The 10926-nt window shown below is 35.3% G+C and overlaps 1 protein-coding gene across 1 annotated transcript; it reads left to right on the top strand.

Annotated features, from left to right (window-relative positions):
- Positions 1-6449: 6449 nt before the first annotated feature.
- LOC141251056 (uncharacterized) lies at positions 6450-10510 on the top strand. Its single transcript, XM_073670190.1, is given in 20 exon segments — positions 6450-6618; positions 6975-7090; positions 7092-7112; positions 7114-7254; positions 7382-7403; positions 7406-7470; positions 7473-7574; positions 7784-7840; positions 7892-7962; positions 8051-8107; positions 8222-8241; positions 8525-8665; positions 8722-9027; positions 9103-9177; positions 9247-9335; positions 9439-9556; positions 9730-9976; positions 10083-10112; positions 10242-10311; positions 10412-10510. Coding segments are annotated over 20 exon segments (2016 nt in total).
- The last annotated feature ends 416 nt before the right edge of the window (positions 10511-10926 follow it).

Genomic DNA, 10926 nt, shown 5'->3' with positions numbered 1-10926 from the left:
TTTAACTGAGAACGAATAACTGAATCAAAAAGAAATAATTTGAGCCCTAATTCAACAGGATAACAAAATCACACTATGCTTAATGGACGAAGAACTGAATTTGAGCCTTAAATCGAATCTCGATTTTGAGCCCTAAATTCCATTACATCTCGAATTTGAGCCCTCAATGGACGAAGACTGGATCTCGAATTTGAGCCCTTAAATCAAATCTCGAATTTGAGCCCTAAATTACATTGTTTCGAAACCCTAAATCACGAATTTCAGCCATAAATCTCGAATTTCAGCCCTAAATCACGAATCCGTAAATCATAGACATACCTTCAAACAGGGGGTTGGAGGCAACTGCGTCACCGGAGGCGGTGGCGGCCGGAGAAGAACACAAAGCTTTGAAAAGAGGAAGAAGGCCGATGAGAAGGGGCGACTGCGACACCGGAGGCGATGGCGAAATTGTGGCTACCGGGGCGACTGCGACACCGGAGAAGACTGCGACACCGGAGAAGATCAACAGCAGGCGATGGCGGCCGAAGAAGATCAACAGCAGGAGAAACACTATGAACAGACGTAGAGGGAGAAGGTTGGTTCGGTCCGGTGGAAGGGGGTTGGTTCGGTCCGGTGGAGCAGAGGGTGAGGGAATAGGGTTGGATCCGGTTTCTAGACGAGTCAGGTGGTTTACGGTGTTTTGGGACCGGTTTAGACCAAGTTGGGGAAATTGAATGGGTTTTAGCATAAAAGGCCTCTGCAAAGCTTTTGCAGAAAAACTTACCTGCGCCCACCAAATTATTGACGTGCGCAGTTGGACGCCGTTTATTTATAAAGATTTATTTTATTAAAAAATTATTTTTATTAAATCCATGTATTTTATGAAACAAATAAGTATAGAAAAATATAAAAAATTAATTTATTATACGTTTATTAAAAACAAAATGATTATTTATTATAAATTTTTAGAACATGCTAAACAAGGTGTTGTTGGATCTCAAATGGCCCACTCTTTATCGTAAAAATTAGTTTCGTTTGTCTATCTTTATTTACAACTCAAAAATTGGATTTCATCCGTGCATTGTTGATTCTAACCTTTTTTATTTCCTATCACTATATATAAATATTTAAAAAATATTATTTATATTGTATCAAATTATATCTTAAAAATATCATTGTGAATAAATATTTAAATAAATAAATATTTGTTTGGTTGTAAAATAAATTTCTAAAATCTACATTTAAAGCATTATTGTTGAAATCTATCTTAAAAATAATAATTAAATAATCATACGGTTAAATTATATCAATAAATATCCAAATAATTAAATATTAATTTTCAAATATCTATGTTATTAAATATTAGTTTTTAATTGTAAAAACAATCTCAAAAATATTGAAACATTACGATTACAATCTATCTTAAAAATAATAATACGTTCAATCTTGAGAAAAATAAATAAAAAATTATTTAACTGAGGTGGCATATCCAAAACTACAATACATAAGCAAGATTGAAGCTCGAGCATCGTGTACACTGCTTTAATCTAGATGCGACATATAAGTGAGACTTTTCTCCTTTAATATAGAGGATAAAATATAATAGATATATGATTGTTTTTTTGGAAGAGACGGTGATTATTTCATGTTTGAACTGTATAAAAGACTTGCATCATATGTTATTACTTTTTATGTGTTGTTGCATTTATATCATATTTGAAGTCTTTTTGTGTATTAATAACTTTGTGACCCTAAAACATCCTAAAAAATCAATGATAAAAGTCATATTTGTCTGAGAGATAATTTTTACCAAAATGGTCACTTTAAATTATCATGCAAACAGGTCTCTTTGTTCTGGATGACATAAGATTATTGAACTATCATAACATATCATTTCATGACTAATGATTAATTGGGATACATAACATAATGTAGGTTAGTATTGGTGACAATAAATCCTTTAAAATCAATGTAAAACCATGACAGTATAGTTATGTATCTATGCAACCAGCAACTTGATATTGGTTAAGGCATATGCATCTGTTAAGGTTGGATCATGGAGGTTATTATGTGATACATTAGGGGATTATGATATTAATAACCTTACCATAAGCATAATCTATGGGTTACATAGTTTTCACTACTTGTTATCTTTTCCTACAAATAACAAAATGTCTAAGAATATAAGATATGATCATGATTTAATCTTCTACACAAGATTGAACTTATACTCCGCATTATATACCTTGCATTCCATGCTCAATTTTGCAAAAAATAACAAAATGCCTAAGAACATAAACATGTGAGTAGACCATGATCATAATTTCTCACACTATCATTGCTTTTTACCCTTGCATCATCAAACTTCATCTTGTTAAGTGTCTTCTTCTTGTTTATCTTGTTGATCATTTGTATGAATTGGTTGTGGTGTTGCTACATTGACCAACTCACATGCCTTCACAATTGCACTCTTAGGTGACCTCACCTTTGTAGTGGTAGAAGGTCTTGCGTTCTTAGTCTCCTTTACCAACATGTGAGAAATCATACTCATTGCCTCCTTTATTTTTAAGAACCTCATTCATCATATTTTTCAAATCCATACATACATTTTCTAGGATTTGTGGGTGTAGCTCAAAAAAACCTCATAAACTACTTCCAACATGGCAAAAACATCTCTAGATAATTTTTATGCATTAGCAATTGAATGTTTCTAAAAATCCTAGGTCTAAGATATTTAAGCCCGAACTATTTGAAGGTTGTTGAATTAGATAAAAAGTGAAACGTTCATGGGCATTGAGCACTTGTTGTCATTTTAGATTTGTTTGTTGAACATGTGTCTTTGCATATTATTGTTCAGTGAAGATAACTTTATATCCCCCATGATCTGGTCATTTAGCTTTTATAGCAGGAATTATATGATTGATCAACACCTTCAATGTGTCTTTCTTGTTGAATTAACCAAGGCATTTAATAACTATCTAGCTAGTGTCCTCTTGTTTCTATTATTTGAGTTCTTCTTTGTTGCTTCTTTATAAGTGAATGGAAAAAATCCTATTTTTCCATCAAATGTGTATATATTCTCTAGGTTGAACCTAGACCTAGCAACAACTGTAATGAACATGATCTTAGGCATAAATATACTTTATAGCTGCTCTATATTGGACTTTCTTTGTTCAAGATAGATTCTGTGTGACTTTTTATCATTGTGTACAAAATCAGAAATTGTATAGTACTCCTTTGTCTTTGGTATGTCCGTCATGAACAACCCCATAATCCATTTTTGTCTTTTAATTTTTTATCCTTTAATCCTGGATGAAGAGAATTGATGTGTGCCTTTATTAATCTCCTCTTGATCACCATCATGTGTGATGTAGTTTTGGATACTTCTATGTTACTTGTTAAACCTCTTAAAAAGATCTTTCTTCCATGTTATTGTGACACTACTCTTTTCCTCTATAAATAGTTGTAATTAGGAGTGACATTATATGGTTCATAAGCAATTCTCTGCTTCTTTTCTATATTCCATAATCTACTCTTGCAATGTTGAATGTTAGAAAGGATGTGTTAGAATAAATAGTCTACATAACATAAGTCAATTCTTTTAACCGTGTGAACCTGTGATAACCAACAAGTTATATAAGGATAAAACTCAGTACCTTTTTTTTCAAAATTATTTGAAAGTTTGTTATTATACTCACTTTTAATTACAATATATTAGGAGAACACATAGTTTAGACTTAGAAACACTAAGACTTACTAATCTACAATCAAAACACTTAATAGAATAATTAAAAAAACTTAACAGAACAAGGCATACTCAATTTCCTCTATAAGAACCAACTTATTCTCCTGATTTGAAAATCAATGAAGTGGATTGGAAGATGGAGTGTTGTTTATTAAACAAGAGTGTGAACCGATGAATCAAGCTCACACTATTTGAATTCATACTTCCTTGACTTATGTTCTTCAACCGATTGTTAACATAAATAACAGTTGTCAAAAGCATGATCAACTATGTATTACAACTGAAGATATTAATCTACAACCTTCCTAAAATTCAATTGTGATAATCAATCACTGAAGATCTGGAGAACAATTTCCATCATCTATGCAATTTTGTCTTCGCTCTCTTGACAACAAGCAACTTTTAACTAACTCTTATATTTTTGACAATGAATGATGTAAATATGGTGGAGGTGGAGATATGTTGAAAGAACTGTTTTCATTTTATTTAACATTTAAATATGATATTCTGTTAATTTAAATTTATCATTTCATCTTTCTCAAGGTCAGTGATTTCATCCTGCTCTCTTATTAGTGGAATCTCATTTTCCTGGCTATTCTTCTCCCCATAGACATAGTTAATCTGATTATCCAAATCTATATCCATTTGTTCGATGTTGAAGATCAGATCATGTGGAAATTCTCATCTTCGCGTCACTTCTCTACTAAATCTGCACACAATATTATAACTCAATTCCACCACACCCCTACAACTTTCATTACAGATATTATTTGAAATCTTAAGATACCTTTCAAGATCCAAAACTTTCTATGGAAGGTAGTCGGAGACAGCCTTCCTGCGATGGAGCGTCTCAATCGCTTGTGCAATCGGTCCCGAACCACTATCCTCTTTGCAGATCTCCTTCAGAGGATGTACACCATCTCTTTTTTTCTGTGTCTTTACTAAGCGTACGACCAATCAATTTCAATTGCGATTGGGGCACTCTTATAGCCTCGTCAACCTTCGCTAATGATCTCCTTTCTTCTTCCAGAACAACAATAAGGTAGGACAAATGTGCTTTTTTTGGTATCATATTTGGCTTCATCATAATAATCGGGTCTTTCGCCAAACGCCCTCAACTCATCTCCCTTCTGATTTCGCCATTTTTTCAATACTCTTGTTGGGAATCTGCTCTCCTCAATGAATCCTCTAGTCATGCTCCTCAGATCAACCATCGATCCAGACATAATCACTCATGTTGGAAGAAGCCCCCTCCGAGTTGGATTAAAGTTAACTTTGATGCTTCAGTCTCCCATAGGGATCGACTTTCATTGTCATCCTAGTTCGAGATGCGGATGGTAAGATCCTTTTTCCTAATCGGCGTTCTATCGCTACCACTTCGCCTTTTCTAGGCTAAAGCCTTGGCATCCTTATACGTTGTTTCAGAAGTTTCACACTTCAGTAGAGATCATATTATCCTGGAAAGCTATAACATGTCTCTTATCAACGCCATCCAAGCATATTTGGCATGTTCCTTGACAAATCTCTCTCATCGTCTCAGACATTCGTTCGATTCTTTATACTTTTGCAGGAACACAGATCTTCCACTGCTTCAAGGAAGCAACTAAGACGCCCGACCTCTTGGTTTCATCTTCCGCCACGATGGACAACGTCGATTTTGCCCGAGCTCATTTGCAACATATTTATGAATTTATGGTCTTCAGTTCCCAGGTCAAGATGACGATTATCTTATCAAGAGTTTCCCTCGTGTAACATTCCTTATTTTTCTCCAAATTTAAAAACCTTATCCGGTCGAATGATGCTGGATAGCTTCCGCTTATAGAACCCCGATATTAACCTTGTAATATTAGTTATGTTAATCTGGGTTATTATTTGCAGTGGACTTATACTATCCGCTCTTACGATTAGAAAATTATCCACAAATCCGAATTTATAATATGATTATTGTAGGCCACTCCGCCCTTGCTCGGGTTGCACCTACTTGTCTCCATCGGGGTTAATATTTCAAAGTTTTCAACCCGCGTATATAACGTGGCAAAATGCCGCACGCACCGACGAACCAATCGTAAGCGGAAACTCTCACGTGACACTCATTTATTCGCAATATTATACCGAATTAAGGATCCGGTGAAAATAATCCTTATGGTGTGAAGTGCGAACTTTCTTGGGTACACATTAATATTCACATATAATACACTAATGTTCACATCTAAGGGATAAAAAAATCACCCAAAAAACGTAAAAATAAATAAAAATAACAGTTCATCATTAATTACAAAAATGTCACCGCGTGGATTCATTAAAAAACACATCTTTTAATCTCAGCCCTCCATTTTCTAATTTAATGACTCAACATGCTTCACACTTCACACCATAATGGTTTTTCACCGGAACCCACCTCATATTATACCACTATACTTTTCGTCTTTTCTTTTTTCTTTTTTTTCGTTTAGTTTTCTTTTGGCCCAAGACAACGCGTCCTTCCCTGAAACTTATTTTACTCTGACGACTCCGTCAGGGTTTTTCTCATAGCTCGTTCCAGTTTCTATGGCGGCTAACAATTTCCCCAATTTCAACCCCTCCGACGACGATTGACTCTACTCATAATCTGGTTACCGTCTCCCTTTCTCACTCGCTTCGTCCTCTCGATCTTTCGATTCTTAACCCATAGTTTAGTAATTGATCTTCCCCGGTCGCCAATTGAGTTCCTTGCTTTTTGATGGGAATGAACGGTGGTGATTCCTCGACTTCGTTAGCTCCGGGGTTTCGCTTCCACCCGACGGATGAAGAGTTGGTGTCTTATTACCTCAGTAGGAAGGTCTCTGGAAAGCCTTTTCGTTTTGATGCCATCTCCGAAATCGATGTCTACAAAACCGAGCCATGGGATCTTCCTGGTCTCTCTCTAAAGATAGCTTTTTTCTACCGTCTATGTGCTCATTCTTCTTGTTATACTGTTGATTATTCGTTATTGGAAATTAGTTTTATTTTCTGTAACTTGTGATTAAACTGTAGTCTCTGATCGTGTGCTAAATTGCTAATAGAGAAAAATTCTTGATGGCTCAATGAATCTGTTAATCCCTATTTTTTCTATCCCTTGCGTGGTTGTAGAATAGGACTCATAGAGGCTAATTGATATGTTAATCAACATCTTTGAGCTATTTGTTTGGCTATGCTGTTACCAAAAAAAGCCTTTGAATGTGACTTCCTATTTAATGTGCTAAAGGAGCATGTTTTTGATGTTGGAATTAAGGTCTTTCAAAGCTGAAGAGCCGTGATCTAGAGTGGTACTTCTTCAGTAATCTGGATAAGAAGTATGGAAATGGGTCAAGGACTAATCGTGCTACTATAGAAGGTTACTGGAAGACAAACCGGGAAGGATAGGCCTGTTTCAACACAGATCCAAGGTTGTTGGAATGAAGAAAACTTTGGTGTATCACCGCGGGAGAGCTCCTCGTGGTGAGAGGAGTAATTGGGTGATGCACGAGTACAAGCTGATTGATGATGAGGTCAAAAATAAAGTTGTGCCTCAGGTGAGGATTGTCATTTAATTGTATGACTATGAAATGGAAGGTACTTTTCAGATGGATTTTGAAGGCAGATTGTCTAATTTGCTAGCTGCTACCAGCTACCTAATGGGTCTGTTTGTAATTGGAGCAGGAATCATTTGTACTGTGTAGGATATCCACAAGAGTGGCTCAGGCCCAAAGAATGGGGAACAGTATGGAGCTCCCTTTGTTGAGGAGAATGGGAGGTTGATGACAATGAAGTATCTATTTTACCTAGTGAACCTGCTGCTGGTCAAGTTTATGTTCCTGATGATTCAATACTGAAGGAGAATTATCTTAACCAGGTTTGTCTTCTACTGAGGTGCCTTTTTTATCTCACGTGGTCATGTTTCATATTCAGTTCATAGACAAGTTTGATGTTCTTTGGTCTTGAAAACTAGTGAATATTCTGGTATATTTGAAATTAGAGTTTGAGGCAATTGTCCAATAAGATCGGAATATAGTCAATATGTGTCTGTTGTATTTGAGTTATGTGCCTTAATTGCAACTACAGAATACCACTTTAACATTGAAGTTTGGGAGGATAAATCCTCAAGAACTTGAGGATGCTGTCTAATTTTTTATTGTGTTTTATAGCATGACTTCTGTATCTTCCTGTTAGTATGTGCTTATGATTGATGATGATGAAGAAATTTCAGAGCTCATTGAGTGTTTTCTTTTCCTTCTCTCACCGTAGTGCTGTTGAATTCTTGGTTTGAAGTTAAACCTACGAAATGTGGATTTGCAATAGATTCTTTGTTTTTTCTTCAATGTTCAATAGGCATTCATGCCTCAGTTTTCCTTATAATGCTGAGTGGACTGAGCTTGGTTATTTTGAGTTTGATTAAATAAATTTAAGCTTCACTCGCATATAAATAACCAAAGTTATCAATTGAAACTAATCCATTAGTCATGTGCTTCTTTTAGTTAGTAATCTTTTTTCTTTGCTTAGAAAAATATGTCCATGTCAACGTTTGCTGTCTTCTATGTTTTATTTCTGGAACTTCGTGGTTGTGTGAAATTTAGGCAGATGATCGGAGGCAGTGTATCATTTTTTTTTGTCTGACATCAGTCCTTGATTATTTTTAAAGAATAATTGTGCAGTTATGTTCTTGATTTCACACGTGTACAAGATGTTAATCGATTAAGTTCGCTCATTGGAATATATTGTGGTTTTCTAAGTTTTATGGCAGTCATACCATCACAGTTTTTGTGCGTTGAATTTATATTTGTATCTCATTACACGTGTCTTTAGTCCTTAATACTCGTTCTGATGTGTCACTTATACAGCCAATTGAGCGTTCAACTCCTCTGTTGAACTTTCACAATGGAGATAGCAGCAACTTTGCTGAGAACGAATCAAGCTCCTTGACTTCAGGGAATGAGAACGAAATAGGTCAGGATATCAGTGATGAACAAAAACTCACCAATCTTCATGTTCTCCCGAGCCAGAACCAGTCAACAATAATTTAGTGACTCAGTCAACGCATATTATCAGTCAAGACCCTGTTAACTATATACCTGTTCCTGGGGAACAGAATCTTAATAATGTCAACAGTGTGCCATCTGATGAAGGATTGTACCTAGAAACAAACGATCTATTAGAGCCTATCGGAGAGTACTCCCCGGACTTTCAACTGATTGATGAATACATTGGTGATGTAAACAATGATATTGAACAATTCCTGGATTTCGATCCATCTGACATGCTGGATATTGATGATATTCTAAATGATCAAGAATTTTCCCTCTATTCAGGTAGCGATTCATGCTGAAACTTCTCTCAGGCTGTTCTATATTTCTGATTGATGTAAGACTTTTAATTCTCTGCAGAATCTGGATCAAAGTACTGTACAAGAGGGGTGTCCTGTTCAGAGCAAGTGATGGTGGCACAAAAATCTGATCCTGGTAAGTATTTTAAATCCAGTTTTCCATGTTTTCGGAAAAATTTCACTTACTACTGAATTTGTGCTGCAGACGATATTGGGCAATATCTATCATTTGATACGTCTGATTTCTTTGATGCTGATAACACTCTCTTTGACCAAGAATTCCTTCTCGATCAGGTTACAATTCATTCTGAAGCCATTTCTTGTTTGCTTTTTTTCTTTTCCTTTTCCCTCTCTCCTCGCCGTGATGATTATGACAAACAATATTGTTGCTATGCAGAATCTGGATCAAGCTTATAAGCAACCATACGATTTTGATGAGCAGTTTATAGAGACATACAGTGCTTCGAGTACATTATCTTCTGAACAAGCTATGGCCACACAAGATCTCAGTCCAGGCAAGTATACTAAACTCAAAAAATTCCCTTGCTCTATTGGAAGAATATATATCAATTACAAATTCGTGAATGTGTTATACATCCAACTAAGGCCTTTGTTTTGGTGAGCAATAATATTGTTGAGTCCCTGTGAAATCATAATGCTGAATCCGTTAGAATCTTATATGATACAGATTCAAGCAGTTCATTCATGAAGCAAGCGAGTAAAATGCTAGGCGACTTCCCAACAGGTCCAGCCTTTGCATCTGAGCTACCTACAACTGACATAGCCGCTAAGCTTCAAGCAGCCATGCAATCCTCTGAACCTGGAAAGACCAATACATTCAGATCTGTGTCACGGGTAAATGACAAGGGTATGAACTGGTGTTTGGACAAGCGTGGTGTCAACGTGGTCCTCTCTTCAACCTTCCATATGGCATTGTCAGTCCAGCTGGCGTTCAAGAGCTGACTGGACTTGTGTCAAGGAAGATGACATCTCGTGCCTGGCTCTATGTTCTCTTCTTTGCTGTCATGGTTTCTGCATTAGCACCAGAGTTGACACCTGCATTAATGCCAGGTGAATTTAAGCACTATAGATTTAGGACTTTATCTTGTTTATATTATATGTGGTGGTCTGGTTTTTGTATACAATATACTGTTTTTTAGCTACACGTACTTGGTTATATTAGCTACTTAATTTTACTAGATCAAATACCTGTATTACTCTATCCGTTCAAGCAAATACAGCGAACATAGTAGATAGAGAATTAATGCATGTGAGATTGCCGTTATCAACTTTTTGCTTGAACATATGACGGTTTTCAGTGCAAATCAATTCGAGTTTACTATTTTTTATGTCGAATTCCTTCTCATTAGAAGATAACTTCGGAGCCATTCAAAGCTACTGTTATACTTTTATTTTTGTTGTATTTGATTTCGAATACGATTATTTCTACTAGTTTATGGTCTAACTAATAATAAGTTAGGTATTTTTACTAAAAAGTGATCTCTATTTTTTTTTCAAGTGATAAGATTGGTAATTTGTTCATTTTTAATATTGTATTTGTCTCCAAAAATGAACAGTTTGTACCATTCTATGGTCTATCTAATAATATTATAGGTATTTTTGATATAAATAATTCTAAAAAAAATTCTCGACTGCGCCGGAAAAAACATTTTTAAAATTATATTATTTTAATAAATTTGATCCGATAATTTAATAAATTTAATATGAACGATGATTTTCTTGTTTCTCTGTCCTGAAATATGATATATTTTCTACTGATTTATGGTCTAACTGTACTATTTTAGGTATTTTCACTGGAAAATGACCTCTAAATTTTTTCCAGACGATAAGATTAATGAATTTGTTCATTTTCTCATTGTGGTCC

This window comes from Phyllobates terribilis, unplaced genomic scaffold (assembly GCF_046119375.1).
Source record: "Phyllobates terribilis strain yellow unplaced genomic scaffold, ASM4611937v1 Scaffold_6496__1_contigs__length_44116, whole genome shotgun sequence".
Classification (NCBI taxonomy): domain Eukaryota; kingdom Metazoa; phylum Chordata; class Amphibia; order Anura; family Dendrobatidae; genus Phyllobates; species Phyllobates terribilis.
The sequence above is the reverse complement of the archived record's forward strand: the minus strand, read 5'-3'. Positions and strand labels throughout refer to the sequence as shown.